The 18,263-nt window shown below is 42.2% G+C and overlaps 1 protein-coding gene across 3 annotated transcripts in view; it reads left to right on the top strand.

Annotated features, from left to right (window-relative positions):
* The window catches only part of HOMER2 (homer scaffold protein 2), a 48,132-nt gene extending 34,503 nt beyond the window's left edge, over positions 1 to 13,629 (top strand). For all 3 annotated transcript variants that reach the window (XM_042876071.1, XM_042876069.1, XM_042876070.1), the window contains 6 exons: positions 5,284 to 5,376; positions 6,723 to 6,862; positions 8,026 to 8,182; positions 9,481 to 9,591; positions 11,981 to 12,061; positions 13,346 to 13,629. In XM_042876071.1, coding sequence (XP_042732005.1) covers positions 5,284 to 5,376; positions 6,723 to 6,862; positions 8,026 to 8,182; positions 9,481 to 9,591; positions 11,981 to 12,061; positions 13,346 to 13,534 — 771 coding nt within the window. In that variant the 3' untranslated portion in view covers positions 13,535 to 13,629. The remainder of the gene's footprint in view (positions 1 to 5,283; positions 5,377 to 6,722; positions 6,863 to 8,025; positions 8,183 to 9,480; positions 9,592 to 11,980; positions 12,062 to 13,345) is intronic.
* Positions 13,630 to 18,263: the final 4,634 nt, after the last annotated feature.

Here is an 18,263-nt window from a genome sequence, read left to right as displayed (position 1 = left end):
CCAGTGTGGTTAAAAACATTCGCAATTCCAGATGCTCACAGAGCTGTGAAGCCAAATGGGACCAAGGCTGCACCTCCTGGAGCTGCCCTGACCCTGGTATCAGCGCAGCACAGCCCTGGGTAGGGGCCGGCTACAGCAGCACATGACTGCCTCTGCTAATGAGTAACAAGCAGTTTAAAATAAATTCCCTATTGTTAGATCAGTGGTCTTGCCAAGTGCTCATCAAGAGGCTGAGGTGTTTGTTCCTGCAACAGAAAAGCATTATTTATCTAGCACGTAGTAGCCACTTGAAGCATGGCTACTTGGCATCAAGCTTAGCAGTTAATTAAACACTGTGTCCTAGGACATGGTACACAGCCTCTCATGCTGCTGTCCTCTTGCATGCTTTATTTAAATGCAGTCCTGAGAACTGAAGTTTCCTGTAGTGTCTAAGATACCTAAGGCAAGTCATTGCAATTGGAGGGAGACATTTCAATCACTTGGATTTTTACAAGGTTTTAGTTTTCTAAAACTATTTAACTGAGTTTTTGCAGTTTCCAGATATGTGTTTTTTGCAAGTGTTTCTTAAATATAAAACATATTTTACCTTGCATATTAAGTTACTTTTGGATTTGGGATGTCTGTTAAGGTGCCATGGCAATAATGGGATGCTGTCCTGGGGTGCTAAGGCCACTCAATCAATCACATGCAAAACTGCTTTTTAAAAATGTGACGTTGGTGATAGTGAGGTTTTGTGATGTTCAGATGCAGATGAGTGCTTGTTTCACCTCAAAGAGGTATTTATAGCAGCTAAATAAGTAGTAGGAGGGTTAATCAAGGGGAATCATTTGTTTTGAGTAGCAGGTGTAAGCCATGATACAATGCAACATTTGGGCATCTTTAGAGTCAGCACATTTGGTGTTCCTTACAGCCTAATCAGAGAGATTTTACCATATTCTCTGGAATTGACCAAAGACATGCCTAGAATAAGTTTAATGCTGGTATCATTAAGTGACTCTTTAGTCTGTCTTTAATCTGTGAAATGCCCATTGTCCATGCTACAGCCTTTTCCTTGCAGGAGAAGCTTCCAAAACCAGCAGAAAGGCTGTTTCTGGTCAGAATGTTGAAAAGGGATGGTTTAAGGGGCACTTCTGAAAATGGCTTAAAATGTTGTGTTTGAAAATCTGACGGTTGTCTGTCTTGAAAATGTTAGAAGAACTGTTTATTTCTGCCATGCAAAGCAATGGGACCAAGATATCCCTTATGATCGTGCTCTTCCATTTAATTGTTAAGCCATTAGTGTGAAAGATCAAAGATGGTGAAGAGATGACAGAAGTATAAGTGTATTGGGAATAGCAAAATTGTTCCATTTTATGCTGATGTCATTACACTCTTATAAAAGATATAAATAACAGTGTGCCGGGCTTCCCCAAAATACCTGAAGCTTTTAGCCAGGAGTTGGGAGGATGTGCTAAAACTCCTGTGAACCAGAGTTCAGTAGCCCTGGCTTAAAATAAATAAGTAAATGAAAATGAAGGATGTCTGCTGAAAACAATGGATAATAATGAGTTATGAGAAGTGGTTAGCACACCTATCAACTCGTGCATTTTTTAAGCATGTTGGCTGGCCTAATAAAAGATATTGCCTCTTTCTAATGGTTTTCTTCTCTTGAGATGCTTAAGCATTAATCCATACCTATAGGGACAAGCAGTTCAAATTAAACATGAGCCATTAACAAAAACTGCATCAGTGACCTAGTAACCTAATTAACCACAGACATTGGGACTCTCCCAATCAATGTGGATGGTAATGTCCTGCTTAGGGTCCTTTGCCTCAAAAATGTCTCAGATGTTGTTACACCAAAATTGAAACAGGAATCAAACCAGAATTAATGGTCTGTCTGTTTGTGATGGAGAGGCAGGGCTGATGCTGTAAAACTGGTGATGTGTTTTGCACACCAAGCTGTAAAGTAATGTTTCTGCTATCACTCAGGATGCTGTGGTACAGACATGATAATCTTAGGAGCAGTAGCTAGCCAAGGGCATAGGGACAGAGATTTATATAGGTGAGAAGTCCAGCAAGCCCAGACTCTGCACATTAAAAACCAACTGCAGCCAGTGCCTGGGAAGCGCCAGACCTTCGCTTTCCATTTATGCACGTGGGTGTTACGTGTGCTGTATGATCCCTGGCCACTTTCATGAGCAAAAGCTCTCATCCCTGATAATCTGCTTGACACTGAGGAAAAGCCACAGTGGCAATGCCACACATGCAGTGTGGGTCAGGCACCCAGTGGTCCCAGGTGGGAGCATTGCATAGACCATTCCACAAACGCAGAGGGTGAGGAGGTCTATGTGGGATTGCTGTGGGTGGGAGCAGCTGCTCCACGTCTGATAGGAAGAGACGTGAAATATAGTGCCAGAAAAGGAGCTTAAAATTCATGTGCACAAAATAATGCTTCTTAATGTGTAAAATGTTAAGAAGCTCTATTTCTACATATTTACATATTTCTCCAGGTGACACGCAGGCTGCAGGTTTTTAACAGCCTCTAAATAATCTGTGCGATGCACAACTGCATCTTTGAGTCCCCACTAAATCTCTTTGATCAGGACTCCCAGCGATGCAGTGCCCATGGGCTGCTGAGTTTCCCAGGGGTGGGAGCAGCCAATCCATCCTGCAGCTCGGTCCCACAGCCTGCCGGGGCACTGAGGTGCATCAGCAGCCATGGCAGCCTGTTGGAGAGGTCTGCAGTTGGTGTTTCTCCTGCTTGTTATTCTTTTGTGAATTGTGGGGAAGTTTGTCTGCTCAATGACATCAGGAAGGAGAGGGAAGGTGAAGGGAGGAAAGATGGCAAGAAGTTGGTTTTGGAGAATTAGACATGCCATAGCCACTTGAGACTGCATTTACTGCGTTTTCACTTAGTACAAGCTAAGAATTTCCCTGTTTTGAAAAAGCACTCTATTGTTGCAATGGCTTGATAGCTCAAAATCACTTTAGATCTTGGTGGTGATATGCAATTTTTTTTTCAGTACCTCAATTATTTGTCAGTTTTTTATGTTTGAGACAGAGTTGGTCAGCTGCTGGAGAGAGGCAGCAGTCAGCATTGGTAACATAGAATCGGTCAGGGCTATCGCTGTTGTGTTTCTGCACTCAGCAGAATAATCAAGTGAAAGGCTTTAATTTCATAGCAAGCGAAGGGGATCCTCTTTAGCTTTCAAAAATAAACTGTGAGCAAAATCTAGCAGCTGTTAATTAGCTAAGAATAAAAAACGAGCAGTGCCAGAACTCTATGGATTGCAACCAAATGTATGGGATAAACAAATAGCAGGGAAGTCTTTCACTTCAGTTTCTGTTGCAGCCCTCTTCACAATGTAATCGTGCTTACAAGTAAGGATAATACTTCCACTCTTAAAGCCGTGGGTCTGCCTGAGATTGGTGAAAATCTCACCTACTGGTACTTGTTTTTGAAAGCGTTAAGTGTGTGTGTTGGTAAACTGGAGGCTGAAATCCACTGTGTGAAGAGGTCTTCATCAGTTTTGTATTGAAGGATGCTTTTGTTTAGTCACATATGATTTCCATTATGGCACTGTGTAAAAACATCCTTTTCTTCTTGGCTCAGATGATTTTTCACAGCAGTCTCCTGTGTGCTTTATGAAGATAGCTGTGAAGATAAAATTTGATAGATTACTTCTAATTCTTTTTTCATATTTCATAAAGTCCATGAAGAACCTTCATAAATTTTTCATACTTGCCCATAAGGATTTATTGGAAAAGTGAGACTCAGAACAGCCCTTTACTGTGTGCAGGAAATCCAAGTGCAGAACTTATGTTGACACAGTATTTTAGAAATAATCCTTTTGCTGCAGCTGTTTTGTCACAGTGGGAGACATTACAGAGATATTCTACGTAAAGTTGGAGTCAAATAATGGAAGGACAAAATGTAGAGTAGGTGATGCTAATGGTCTTCATAGAGCTACAGAGGTAATCAGGTCATTTTTTGTGTAAGGACTGCACATGCCATCAAGTAAAAGAGCAATACTTTACATATGCAATTCCAGCTGTTGTATAGAACATAGCAGGATTCAAGAGCTCCATATTCATTATTCATAAGCATTGTTACAGTCTGTAAGTGGCTTGCAAACTTTCAGTTGGCTTTGAAGATGTGTTCCTGCATGGGATTTAAGAGTGGTGTGTGTTTGCTGGAAGTGAGCCTTCCCATTCCTTGACTATGAAATTGATTTTTGTAAGGCTTTTATTTACAGTTTTGTCGTAGGTATTCTGAATTTTCCAAGGATGTAATGGCAGTATTTTTAGCCACGGTGCAGTAAAATAGATCTGTTTATATGTACTTTTAATGTCCTTCCTTCCTAGTGTTTCAAGTTTTCCAAATCACAGGTTACTTCAGCAGAGAGACAAAGTTACCTGCTCACATACTGCCAGCATCTTAATTACTTTTTTTTTAAATGCGCTTTTCTTCCATCTTTGCAATCATCCTTTTAAAACTTTGCATGCTGTTTAAAGCCCCGCACCACTGATTGGCTGCAATAATACTTGTATTTCTAAGCTGCCAGACTGGCTTAGGAGCAGATGTCCTCCAGCAACTTGTAGGAATGAGACTGTTGCTTTTCATCTTTATCTTTCCATTCCACTGACTTCCTCACTTTGATATTTATAGAAACCACTCAAACCTTTTCCTGAAGTCTTCTACCTTTATTTTTGCCAGTATTTAGAAAATCAGACCAAAAAAGCTGCATTTTCATAGGTCCCTGTAGCACATCCAGATCACCTTTTTCTCTTCTGTCTTAATAATTCCTTGCTCACATGCTGCAGATGTCTGACGAGCTCATTTGCATTCTTTAATTTAATTGACTTGCTCTGAGGAGTAGAAGACTGATAATTTTTTTTTATCCAAATATGATTGTATGACTCCATAATCTTACATACTTTGGGCTTAGTATATAAGATCATAGAATCATATATACTTTTGACTTTAATAAACTGTCAGTGTTGAATGAAGAATGTCAAGGGAGAAGAAATAAACAAAACCACTTCCTACCAAGGGGCACCAGCAGCTCTGTGGAATTCTACTGTGAGCTGCAGAGAATCCTTCTTTTAGGAACGGCATTGCCGTGCCTTTGGAAGCACCTTCCTGCCAAAGAATTAAAATGTTTTTTTCTTGCCAAAAATAATAAATTATCAAATTTAGTTGGTCACTTCTGGAGATCTATGAGACATACAAAGATAATAAACCAAATAATTTTATATACAGTTAATAATTTTAATAAGCATCTTTTGTGCTATTTCCAGTTTGCAGAGAAATTCCAAGAAGTGAAAGAGGCTGCCAAGCTAGCAAGAGACAGATCTCAAGAGAAAATTGAGACCTCAAGTAATCATTCACAGGTTTGTAATTTAACATTAATACCTATATGCATACAGGATAAATAATTTAAAGCTAGATTTTCTAATGAACTACCAGCCTCTGGCAGCAGGCTGGGGGAAGTATATCAAATGAAGATTGCCCAAGGTAATTATCGGCTGCTGGGCATTAACATTGTCAGAGGAATATTTTTCATCCATCCATGCTCTTTGCCTTCATTTACCTGTAAGATTTTTCAGCAGTTCTGAGCTGTTACAAATTTTTTAATAGCTGGGAGAGCTATACATCCTTTGATTTGTACTGTTACACATAGGTTGGGTCACTAGCAAGTATATCAGCATAATTCTGTAGCAGACAATAAGTAAGATTTATTAAGATACACCTTTTTGTTATCTGTCTAATCTACTTCTGTAGGAGTTCGTTTTGCCAATGCAATGGCTTGCTTCACAGCCACCGTGTCTTTCATTGCCTGGATATGATTCATTGAAAGCTGCATTGCAGAAACAGGCATCGCTGTAGTGAGGGGCTGGATGGAAGAGCACATGTTGCAGTTTGTATAATATGCTTCTTAGGCAGCACACTTCCATGCAGCCTAGTACCTCTGTGCCCAGTGAGCACTGGGCAGTAGTGTGTGAGCAAAGAATGAGTGCTGGTTTGGTGGCAGTGCTTGGCCTGTGCTGGTATTTGGAGGAAGGTTATATTCATATTGTTCAGGAAATAGAGCTGGATGACTAGAGAAAAGGTGCTGAAGCCTCAGGCCTGCAGCTGCCCCCCTGGGAGAGGTTCAGATACAGCTCAGCGAGGCTGACTTTGGATATTTGTGGTTTTTGAAGACTTTGGTCATGGCTTTTATGATTCTCTGCTTGTTCTGTATTTGTGGTCAGCAACAAGCAGTGTGTACAGGTCATCTCTTTGGAGCAGCAGAATTTTGTATATTTTTGGGTTGGTCTTTCTGTGCTTTCAGGAGCACTGTATTGTTTCAATACCTTAAAAATCACAAGCAATCAAAGGCCCTTCAGAAGCCTCATCTGTTAAAGCAATTAAAAATTATTTGTGAACACTTCAAATTTTCATTTTGTCCGTCTTTATCATTCTTGCATTCTTTTATGAAGAAAGCAGCTTTTCACAGAGTGTGAGTATTCAGCTCATGACATGTTATCTGTCCTGTGCATTTGTACCTCCTTGCACTTATATGGGTACAAGCAGAACAGCACCCCTTTCTGGCTGACAAGAAGGAAAGCCCTCTATGTTGTTCTTGTGTGCCACAGCATGCAAGTTGTGTTACTTTTGGGAGTCACAATCAAGCTGCTTGGCAGGAGATGTGGGATGTAGAAAGAAACCCTGCATTAATCTGTGTGTTGTGCCACAGGAATCTGGGCGTGAAACACCATCTTCCACCCGAGCATCTAGTGTGAATGGGACAGATGATGAGAAGGCATCCCACGGTGGTTCTGCTGAGGCACAGCTCAAGTCTGAGAATGATAAACTAAAAATTGCTCTAGCCCAAAGGTGAGGTTCCTTTAATATCTTAATTGCATGGAGATGGTGTGCTGTAATCATCTGATGGCTAATGGTATTAGCAGAAATTATTCAGATGTAATAACATAATCTAAAATGATGCAGCAGAAGGAAGGAATGAGCAGATTTTAGCAGGCATCTCCTGGTATCTGATTGGAAGATATTTACCTTTTCCTGATCTGGTTCATGATGAGATCATCTGGCCACACCACCTTCCTTTGCAGAATTTTAGATCTACAGAAATAAGACCTAGGTCACTGAGAAGCAATTGCTACTGGTAACATATGAAGTTAATCTGTTCGTCCCCTTTGTTTTTGCTGCATTTACTTCAATGCAAATAGGTAGAGACACTTAAAATTCTTAAAGGGAATGCACTGCAGCATAAACGGTTGAAATGAAAACTATAATTTCACTAGATTTTCTAGAAGTCTTTGGGGGATGTTTCTTAAGCTGCAAATAGTGCCCCTTGAAGCCACATTTTTTGCTACTTGCTTCGACAAACTATTTGAAATGCTGAGAAAAGTAATTTGCAGCCACAGTGAAAGTACTGAACTTGGAATATGCGAAGCTGTGGCATTAGAATAGTGCAATTCTTTTCTAGAATCCTGCTTGCTTTGTCTGCCTCTTGTATGTGAATATGTTTGTGAATGGACAGAAAATAGATCAGGATCAAACTGCTCATAAAAAGCTCTTTAAAATAAAGGCAGCAGTGACAGGAGCAGCATTACACAGTGAGCAACTTTAAGGTTGCATATTTTACACTTGAAGTACATTATCATCATTTCAGTAGCATAACCTGTTCTGAATCATACTGGTTGCTCATTCCTCCTGCTGAAGACACCTCCACGGGCACAGAAACTGCTGTGGAAGAGATTTCAGAGCCTCCATTCGCTCTGTTGTTTAGTTCAAAGCTCTGGAAAGTGAGTAGCTTCATTCTTCAGCATTATGTAAGGCATATTGAAGGCTGAGCATGAAACAAACCATGTGTGGATAGTATCCCCTCCTCTACATTGTCCATCCTGAATGGTCCTAGCAGTGTTGACAAGCTGTAGTGATGCACAGGTACAGGACAGCAGGGTACATCGGTCAGACAGAGAGTAACAAGATGTGGGGTTAAATGGTCAGCCCATCTAACGGTGTCCGGTCCCTCCCAGTTCCTCCAATGTAAAGAAGTGGGAGACAGAGCTGCAGACACTGAGGGAGAGCAACGCCCGCCTGACCACAGCGCTGCAGGAGTCCGCTGCCAGCGTAGAGCACTGGAAGAAGCAGTTCTCAGCCTGCAAGGAGGAGAATGACCAGCTCAGAAGCAAGGTAGCCCTGCGCCAGCAGCAACCAGGGATGTCAGGGCACCTTGTGAGCTTTGACGCAGGTGGCCAAAAACAGTGAACAATGGGAGAGGCAACCAGCAAGTTCAAATTGGCAGTTTTTAAGACACAGATACAATTATGGGTTCTGGATAGAAGGTGTCTGTAGTGAGAGCATTAATTGAAACAGTCTCCAAGGAGCTTTGAGGGTTAGCTGTGCTCTTCTCTTACGTTGCTGCTGCTTTGTTTGTGTGTGTGTGCTAGGGGACGGATGTTGTAATTGATAGAGAAGTCTGGAGGCTGAGGCAGCGGCAGGGGAGTTCACAGAGCTGGGATCATAGGGGGATGTGGACTGCTGCATAGTATGGAGCACTGACCTCTTGGCTTGGACAGCGTGGTGTCGGAGGGGCTGCTGGCCAGGATGATAAACAAAAGAGTGATAAAAGTAGGAGTACAGCTGTTGCATGCCTTTCAAAGCTCACTTCAACACTGCCAGAGGGTGGCTGAGCAGGAATGGTTATAGCATGGTCACCCACACAAGGCCCAGCTGGAACCATGCAGCAATAAAGCCAGGCCTGGAGGTGGGCAGCGAGGCTGGGAGCTGCTGCTGCGGCACCAAACTGGCTCCTAACCACTTCTCAGTGGCTGCAGCCTAGAACTGAAGCAGTTATTTAAACACCCCTTGCTATAGCTGCAGTGTCACTGCCCTGCAGGCCTGCCGGAGCAGCCATGCAATCAGTACCATGTGCTGTCATTTTCCACACAGTGAGGTTTTCCCAAACCTCTTCCCAACCTGTGGGGAAAGCTTGCGGGAAGTGTGGCTCCTGAGGTGAGGAGATGGCTGCCCCTTCCTTCCTGTGGCAGCCCCAGTGACAAGCAGCCCCAGAGGAGGCCATGCTGAGAGCGTGGGGTGGATTTCTTCTCCTTGCCACACTGACATGCCCTGTCCGTTACAACCTTACACTAGTTTCACAGAAATGACATGCAGATTGTTTCCTCAGCCCCACTTGTTGTAGCAGCTCAGTGTTTTGTGCATCCTTGAGTAATTAGGTGAGGTACTGTGTGAAAGAAGCTAAGTGCAACCCCAGTGCTCCCTCATGGATGTGTCTGTGGATTCTTTTGAAGGCGAGAAGCAACGATTTTGTAGTACTTGAGTGCTGTGATCTGAGAAGCAGATCCATGACATGTTAAATTTGACTTTGCTTCCCTCTGCTCAGTGGAGCAATGCCTGCTCACACTGGCTGTGGTCTGCCCCAGATTTTCTGAAACATGACTATTACATCTGTTTTCTGGCATCTCTTAAAGATTGAAGAACTGGAGGAGCAGTGCAATGAAATAAATAAGGAGAAGGAAAGAAACGCACAGCTGAGCAGACGTCTCCAGGAGCTGGAAACAGAGCTTCAAGACAAAGAGCTGGTAAGTGCCGTAAATACAGACAGGGCGTACATTCATACGTTCCGGAGCTGGAGTTGCTTCTCACTTTGGGCATAGATTTATGGTCTGGCTTATCTACAGCTGGGGAAAGCCTGTTGTCTCAGGGTATTGCCTGTTTCTAGATTTCCTGGGCAGAACTCTTTGGCAATAGTTGGATAGATTTTCTCAGATCTCAGTTTCACCATATTATGTGCTGTGACAGCACACTTTATTCTGGTGGTTTGTGTATGCAGTGCTTTACTCCCACAAGAAGAGCTGGAGAGGTGGAACAAGTTGCCCCAGGCCAGACAGATGTCTGCTGAAAACAGTTTTTGTTGTCAGTGCCCGCATCCTGTGTTCCTCAGACATCAGGAGCAGCAGGATTTTTCATTAAAAAGACATTTACAAAGCAACTGGGCATTTGCGTAGCAGGCCCTGTTTTCTTTTTTTTTCCCCCAGATGGCTCATATGCTTCAGCTTACCCATTTTACAGCCTCCCTCTGATCTCAGGACTAAGGCCAAAAGTGAGAAACTTGAATTCATTTGGAGTAGGCCATTTTGTCATTTTTTATATACAGGGTGGTCATTTTTCTGAGGAGAATGATGTTGATGGCTTGGGGCCCCTGAACAGCGGGAAAAATAATGGGATCCTTGTCTTTTCCTTCATTACAGTGACCAAATGCTCTGTGCTGTTTGAGAAAGAAAGAGCTGTCAGCAGGTGCAGTAAAGTTTGCCATGTGCCATTACAACGTCTCAGCTGGCACTCTTAAAAGCAGTGCTCTTAAGGGGCTTTAAGATGGCACAAGGAAATAGTTTAGGGAGATGGATTTTGATGCACTGTTATAAATATAATATGGTTCTCAGCATTGTATTTCCAAGGAAAATGCCATGCTTTCTTCCCAGCCTTCCTGTGGTAATAGCACATATAAGAACCCTTATTTACTAGCATTTTGCTCAGATTTCACATTTTTGTGATGCCAGATGAACCAGAAACTCAATTGTCTTGTGAATATCACCTGTCATCCAAATCATTAATTTGTTTTCAAACTGCATGCTTGCAGTAGTAGGTCCTTGATTAGGTCTAAGCCACCCAGAAGTAACCAGCGTGAAGCCCAATTGTGAACATTGCCCTCCAAGAAGAACTGCTGATACTCTCTTCATGTAGAAAATGGAGAGAAATTTAAAGACATGGGAGTCAGGATAGAATTATCTATTGCAATATTTATATAGGCATATATTGGACATCAGATGCCATATACTATATAGTATGTATTTATGCACATACATACTGTATTATAGTATATATAATAAGTAAACAGCATAATAATGTATAAGTAGTATAATGTTTTTATGTTTTTACATACAAGTTCTCAAGCATTGTGTATGTATGTACATATACATATGCAGGAGAGCTCATATCTCAAAATAAAATTACTCTTCCTTTCCCCCATGTCAATAGCTGGAATATTGCCTGGATATAGTTATTCATATATCAGTTAAACAAATTATTCAGTGCAGTTCAGAAAAGTCTGCAGTATATAATATAAAAGTATGCAGTGTGCTGCCTTACATGAATGTAAACCGATGCTGAGAAACAGAATATACTCATATTTGTTCTTGAGATCATGACCTGTGTGGGCAGCATTTCTGCACTCTCTTCAAGGCACAGCTTCTCTTGGACCTGCAGATGTGCTTTTCAGAGATGCTGTCAATCAATCTGCAAGATGCACTGGCTTTCTTAGTGCCTTTCCCTACTGACCTCAGTGGTGGTGTTCATTTGTGGTATTAATGCATTAAGCACTCTTTATTTCCACCAGACATGGTCTCCTACTGAGTCACGTTGTTCTGTTCATGAACTCCTTTCAGTTACTCCTCTCAGTTTTGACAGCAGGGGTAGAACAGAACACAAACCTGGGGAGGTGTTGCCCAGGGCTGTGCAGTAGGAAGGAGCCCATCGCAACTGTGCTCTGTAATGATGCCTCTCTACATGCAGCTCATAATTCCACTGGCCCTTTTTGCTGCCATCTATCATTGTAAATTCATGTCTAATTTGCTCTTTGCTACCATCTATAAATTGCTCATAGCATTACAGCACTTCAGATTCTCTCTTATTGAATATATCTTTTGAGTAGATATGTCATTTAGGTTAAGATTTCATTAATATAATTAATGACATCCATGCTAGAGATTGGATTACAGTATCTGTTATAGAAGTACAAAGTCAAAAACGCAGTGAAAAATGTATTCTAGCATATTCTTGAATGCAGACATGCTATTTTGAGTATTTAAATCCAAATACAACGCAGAATATAATAAAATATGCAAAATTATTCTCAAATTTTCATTGTTCTAAATTGAAGCTTGCAATGACTTTTCTTTTGTGTTTTCAAAGGAACTGGAAGAGCTCCGAAAGCAGGGTGAAATTATACCACAGCTCATGTCAGAATGTGAATCTGTATCTCAACAATTACAGGTACAGTTTAGCAATGAAATTAATTATAAAGCAATTGATGAATTTATTTTATTTTATTACCCATGCAGTTCTATGTCTAATTCAGGGTTTAAAGGCAAAAAAACCCAGTTTGCAAAACCAAAAAATACTTGCTAGTTGCAAAATGCACCATGCCTTTTGTAGCACTGACACATTCATAGGTCTGTTTCTTCCCTTGCACAAGTTAGCATACCCTGGTTCACTTTGCATCCATCTCCTGCTGGTTCCAGACTATTTCACATCCTATATTCACACTGTGGGGCTGCCCCAGCACAGTCTGTGCTGTGCTCAGAGCACCCCAAGACCTGTGGCTGATCACTGCAGAGGCTTTTTGGGAAGTAACAGATGGGCAGAGCTGTGTGCCATTGGGGACAAAACTCATGGAGGCTGTGCTGGTGCTTTGTGGCTCCATGGGACTTGGGGTGCATGGCCATGCTGCTGGAGGTGCTTGCACCCTGTGGGACTCATGGGGCTGTGCCTTGGGTGCATAAGTGCACTAATTAATACATAGAATGTATTGCAGTAATGTAAGCAGTCTCATCAACGAAATCAGTCCAGCCAATGGCACCAACACTCTAATAATATAATCGGTGTCAAATCAGACAGAAGTATACTGAGGGAGACAGGTGCTGAGCGTGGTTTGATTCATTGATGCCCATGGCTTTTAGTGAGGGTAAGCATGTGCTTGTGTTAATGAAATGGAGACCAAGCAGAAGAGCTTGTGCGGGAGCAGAGCGCAGGATGGGAGGTGTTAGCTGGCTGCCCCACAGCATGCCTGAGGGCTCCCCAGGGGCAGGGGCAAACTTTAAAAAAAAAAAAAACAAAAATAAAAACACCTATAAATCCTGAAGTACTGCATAAGGCAATAACATTCCTTGAGCAGTATTTTCTAAAGCTTGTTTTTCAAGATTAAACTACCATGGATAATTCTGTATGTAATTGCTGGCACGAAATCTAATTCTGCAACTGTGGCAGTGACAGAAATGTATGTGTGGTGTGTGATTTAAATCCAGCTGAATTTTAAGATATCAACCAAATGACAAAATCTGATGCAAAGTGTCTTTTCCAGTTAATCTGTGTCTTTTTCTGCATGGGCTTTTCTTAATCTGTCCAACACATGTTGGTTTCTTCAGAGGTGCCTGTGTTAATCAGTTTGCTGAAGTTGGAGCAAACTTTTCCAATCTGATGCCATTTGTTGCTTTGCTCTCGTAAGTGCTGCTCATCTTTCTTCTCTATGATTTGTCTTGTTATCTTTTTGTCTTCAAGGATGCTGAGAATAAGAACAAAGATCTTGAAGAGAAAGTCAGAACACTAAGGACAGAAGTTGAAGAGAGCAAACATAGGCAGACCAACCTTAAAACTGAATTAAAGAATTTTTTAGATGTACTAGATGGGAAGATAGATGAATTACACGATTTCCGACAAGGACTGTCTAAACTTGGAGTTGACAACTAGATGGCAATAGATTTTTGTAATCTAGGGTCTGGATGTTTGATGTTTTGTTGACCCCAATCCATGTGTTTTACAAAATATAACTAGAATGTTCCACCTGTTTGCATTGTTTTTGTACATAGAGGCTGAAAATTTGCTGTGGGTTATTTTGGGTTTTTGTTTATTTGTTTTCCAAACCAATCGTGCTGCTTGCTGAATTCTTTTGAGGTTAGAAACTTTCTATGCTGCTGCTCCAGCTTTGTGGGGTTGGGAACAGGTAGAGGGTTCTGTCTCAGGAATCTGGAACTAGATCTACCTTAAAATGAATATGCAGTTAGTTGTTGCAGGGAAATTTATATCTTTCTAAAGGGCTGTTGCAACCATAGAAACAGAAAACAAGTCTTTTTTTCCCCAAACTATCAGCACCCCTAGCAACGTATCCTTTTATTCCTTGGCCAAGCAGAGAGATTAGATGGAGCTCCTGCAGTCTGTAAATCAGCCTGGTAAAATGTGCCTGTGATGAGCTGCAGTCAAGTGAATCACTTGACGTGCATGCCAGTATCTTTAGGGACCACATCGATCAGGCCTGATTCAGAGAGTAAAATCTAGAGGATTTCATATAACCTTCAATTCAGGCTGCATGTGCTTGCTTGGGTCCAAGGCAGCGCCAAGACAACAGTGTAGAAAGGAATTTCAGCTCTTACACTTCAAGTCACTCATTGCCTATAGGTGAGGACAGCTCCTCTTGCTTGGCATGGCATCTCTCTTTGAACCATCATCTCAGTTTTGAACCCTTACTGTTCAGTCACTGTGTGTGCCTCTGCAAAGTGCACACTGAGTCTTGGGACCAGATATTAATTTTAGGAGGGGACATACTGCTGCTTTGTACGCAGTGCAGGTGCATCTCTTTGCACCTCTATCACTGCTGCTCGGCTGCCACAGCAGGGGCACAGGGGGCGTGATCAGAAAAGCACCAGGAGGTCATAGGAAGCAGCTTCCTGCCCAGAAGACTTGCAGGTAATGACTGCATGAAACCAAAACCCCTTTCTTTCCTATGATTCCTGTGTTCCTCCCTCAGGGGACAGGCGGGTGGGAGTTAGTTAGACTTAGTTAGTCACCAAGTTAGACTGACAAAAAAAGAAAAGCCCCAACTCAATCTCTAAGGCAGAAAATGTAGTCTTTGTTTATTCAGCAGCTCTAAATATGTTTTGAGAAATGGAGACTCACACCGGACGGCAGCGAGGACATCGCTGCGTCACCAACTGATGTGAGAAGGACCAGAGAGGAGCCCACATTTTGCTTTTATCCCTAGGAATGCCGTCGGCTTCTTTAATTTCTTTCTCCGTATCCTGGTTTGAGATTCTGTTTACACTGCATCTGAATTCATTCAGGAAAGAACTTGTGATTATGGATATTATATTTGCTTCTATTGGGTGGAAGTTTGGTGAAGCACCAGGTGAGTGCATTCCAGAAGTGACTGATTCAGTAGCCACACTATAATGTTTGCATATTATTTCTTAGGGATTTTTTCTTTCTTGGCGTGTTTCTATTATAAAAGTGACCTTTAGAAGATGTGGGTTATAGATGAAACACGCGTTGAATTATTTTTGCACATGGCTCTATAATCCACATGCTGGAGATGGGTTTTGTCTGCCATTGTCCTAGGAGTTTTCATTTCATCCATTGTGTTACCATTATTGCCTATTGTTCAGACTGGACGTTTTGTACTCTTTTAATCCTTTTAAATGACACGTGAAGCTGGGACCTTTTATAGTTACTATGACCATTTAAGTCTTAAAAAAATGCTGTAGGCTGTTGAAATTTAAAAATAAAAATAAAAATCAGGTACATAGCATGTAGGCGTGTGAAAATTAAACTTTGCCAGCCTAGAATATTCAACAGTTGCATAATGTGGGGTTAGGACAGACTTCTCAAAATTGAGAATGACGTCAGAAACTGTGTGTGGTGGTGAGCAAGCAATCTCCATTTTTAGTCTTTCTATTTGATAGCAAGTCCATGATCATGAAACAGGCAGCTTGTCCTGCTTCTCCTCTTCCCCCCATACTGCTGCAGAGCTCCATGTGTGGGGGAGCAATACAGGCAGTCAGGGCTCCTGGTTGCAGTGCTCATCATTCTGCACTAAGGACCCTGCTCCATCTCCTGCTTCCTTTTGTCTGTTATGTGATCTTAGGGCTTCTTGCTCTGGTTTTAATATAAAATACGGTCAAAGGAGTACAAAAGACTGCAAATAAATGATACTATTGAGATTAATCCAGGCTTTTTCCAGCTTTAGTCAGATCTGTCGCAGATCCCAAAGCTTGATTTTATTCATTATTACAGCTCAGAGCCATGTAGACCCGTATGGCTGGTCTCCTACCTCAGCTGTGTGGCTGCATGTTTGCAAAGGCCTTCTGCCTGGCTCCAAGTGCCACTGCTGCCCCTCAGCCATGCCCTGCCCCGGTGGCACCTGGAAAGCTGGAGCTCTGGGAACAGAAATCTGCCCTGACATTCTTTAGTGAGAGCGTCTGTCTGTCTTCCATGCTCTCCAGAGAGATACTCTTCTGACACAGTGTTAGAGCTGCTGGTAGTCTTGGTTTTTCTCTTGGTGCAGTGGCCAAAGTAAGCTGAACAGATCCAGTAGAAGTGGTCAGAGGCAGAAAAATGACTTGAGATAATTGTTGTCAAGGGGAATGGAATGTTTCTCTGGCATGTTAGTTAGCATATTGGAAGATGACCTTAGCCTAATCGTTAGAATGAGTTCAAAATGAGAAACTTAAAACCTTGTTTCACAAACCAAAATAACACAGTTTAACCTTTTCCTTTTTTTCCTATTTGGCTGAAGCCTTATTTGCTGATTTTTGACTCAAATTCACTAGTGGCATTTTCCCAGAAAGTGTATTTTCAACAAAATTAGCATTTGCCAGTGTTCCTTTGTCCATGTCTAATAGGCATTTCCTTTATGAAGTGAGCTAAGTGCAAGAGGAACTTACTTTTGTAAGAAATTCAGTGCCACCTCTCACTTTCTATACCCGGCATTCAAAATACTCTTCTTTAAAAATGGTTTTACACTCGGTGTGCCTGGGCCATGCTACTCAGGCAATGCCTTTTTTATATTTATTTATTTTTATTTTTTTTTACAGACAAACATCTGATTTTACCTTTATGTGAGGGATGTAGGCTTTTTTTTTTTTTTTTTTTTTTTTTTTTTTTTTTTAGATCAATGAAATGAGTGAAGTGGGAGGGCTTCTGCCATCCATGACATCCTGTCATTACTTTTAGAGCACTGTGTCCCCATCCCAGCCAGGCACAAATGTCTCTGTGCTGTGGCACTTCTCTGTTGCCCCATTTCATTTTTTTTCCCCGAGGTTCACTTTCTCCCCATGGCTGTCTTGTTCATTTCTGGTCATCTTTGGCTGCATCCCAGCCCCCAGAGGATGGCCCCCACACTGCTGCAGCCCAACGCGCCTTGTTAGGCTTTACAGACTAAACCCATCAAAGCTTCGGTGGCTTCTCACAAGTACAGCGTTGTCTTCCTGAGCCTCTGGATTAAGAAAATAACACTGCTGTCAGAGTGAAGGGCTGCATGTCTCAGTGTATTCTAGATGCTGATTCCAAAGGGAAGAGGTTTAAACAGGATTTAGGGAGGTGCGTCTGATTTTGGTGATTGTTGTGGCGGAAGCTTCAGTGCAGGATGTGCCCTGTGCTCAGCCCCGCACTGATGGAGCACCAGAGGTCTGAGATGGCCTTAGCACAGGCAGTTCTTGGCTCCTGAAATCTGTTGGTATCCAAAAGTCTTCAGCATATCAAAGATGGAGGGAGGGGCGAGAAGTGAATATCCATGCACAGGTGAGTGGCCCAAGAGCCAGGCAGCTTGTGTCAGAACACGGGGGAGTGATGAGGCTCTTAGGCACAGTTGGGTGGCTGCAAGGCATACAGCTGCCCTGGGGTTATGTCTGACCCCATAAGTTCACTCACCTTTGTGTTAAGCACAGCAGTACGTAGGCACAAGGCGCTTAACCCAGAAGCAGCTCCAAGCTGAGGTCCCATGGGCACGTGCAGGCCTGAGAGCTCGGCGGCGTTCATGCTGACCTCTAGGAGATAAATTGACCGTTACATGAAGTTTGCATGTCTGAAGTATTGGTCTCTGTGTTAACCAACATACCTGAAGTGAAACCCACATTCAGGAGACTGCCAACAGAATGACAGCCATACTTCCCATTGGGTTCTCCAGGCAGAAAGCAGAGTGGGGCGTCTCGCAGTCTGACTTTGTGCTGTGCTCTGTTAGCGCTTCTCTTTTTATTTTATAAGACAGTCTAAATACATCGTCTTCAAATGAAGGTGCCTATGCCTCCAGGTTTCTTTTTTTTTCTACGTGTATTTTGAAATAGATAGCTCTTTCCTTTCTGGTCATTCAGTTACCTAATAACGGCACAGACAAGAAAGGCACATGAGAAAAATCAATCCACTAGTGTATTTTTTGTGTGGTATTTGGGGGTTTACGTGTTTGTTTGTTTCTAACACTGGTCAGCAATAATTATTTTAGCCATATACTAGCTAAAAAAAGACCAATAAAGCAGGATTTGTGAGCTAAGCTTCTCCATTTGCAGTGTGCTGCCCAACCCGGGCATGTGAAAGGGAGCTGCGCTCAGTAGGAGTGTTTTGCAGCATTTTGTTGTTTTCCTTCCCTGGCCTGATAGTGATCACGAGCATAATATTCTGTAAAACTCATCATGAATGGTGAACAAAGCACATT

Source organism: Lagopus leucura, unplaced genomic scaffold (genome assembly GCF_019238085.1).
Source record: "Lagopus leucura isolate 7727_CA_CO unplaced genomic scaffold, USGS_WTPT01 Super-Scaffold_100015, whole genome shotgun sequence".
NCBI lineage: Eukaryota > Metazoa > Chordata > Aves > Galliformes > Phasianidae > Lagopus > Lagopus leucura.
Note: the sequence above shows the minus strand (reverse complement) of the source record. Positions and strands in the feature narration are given on the sequence as shown.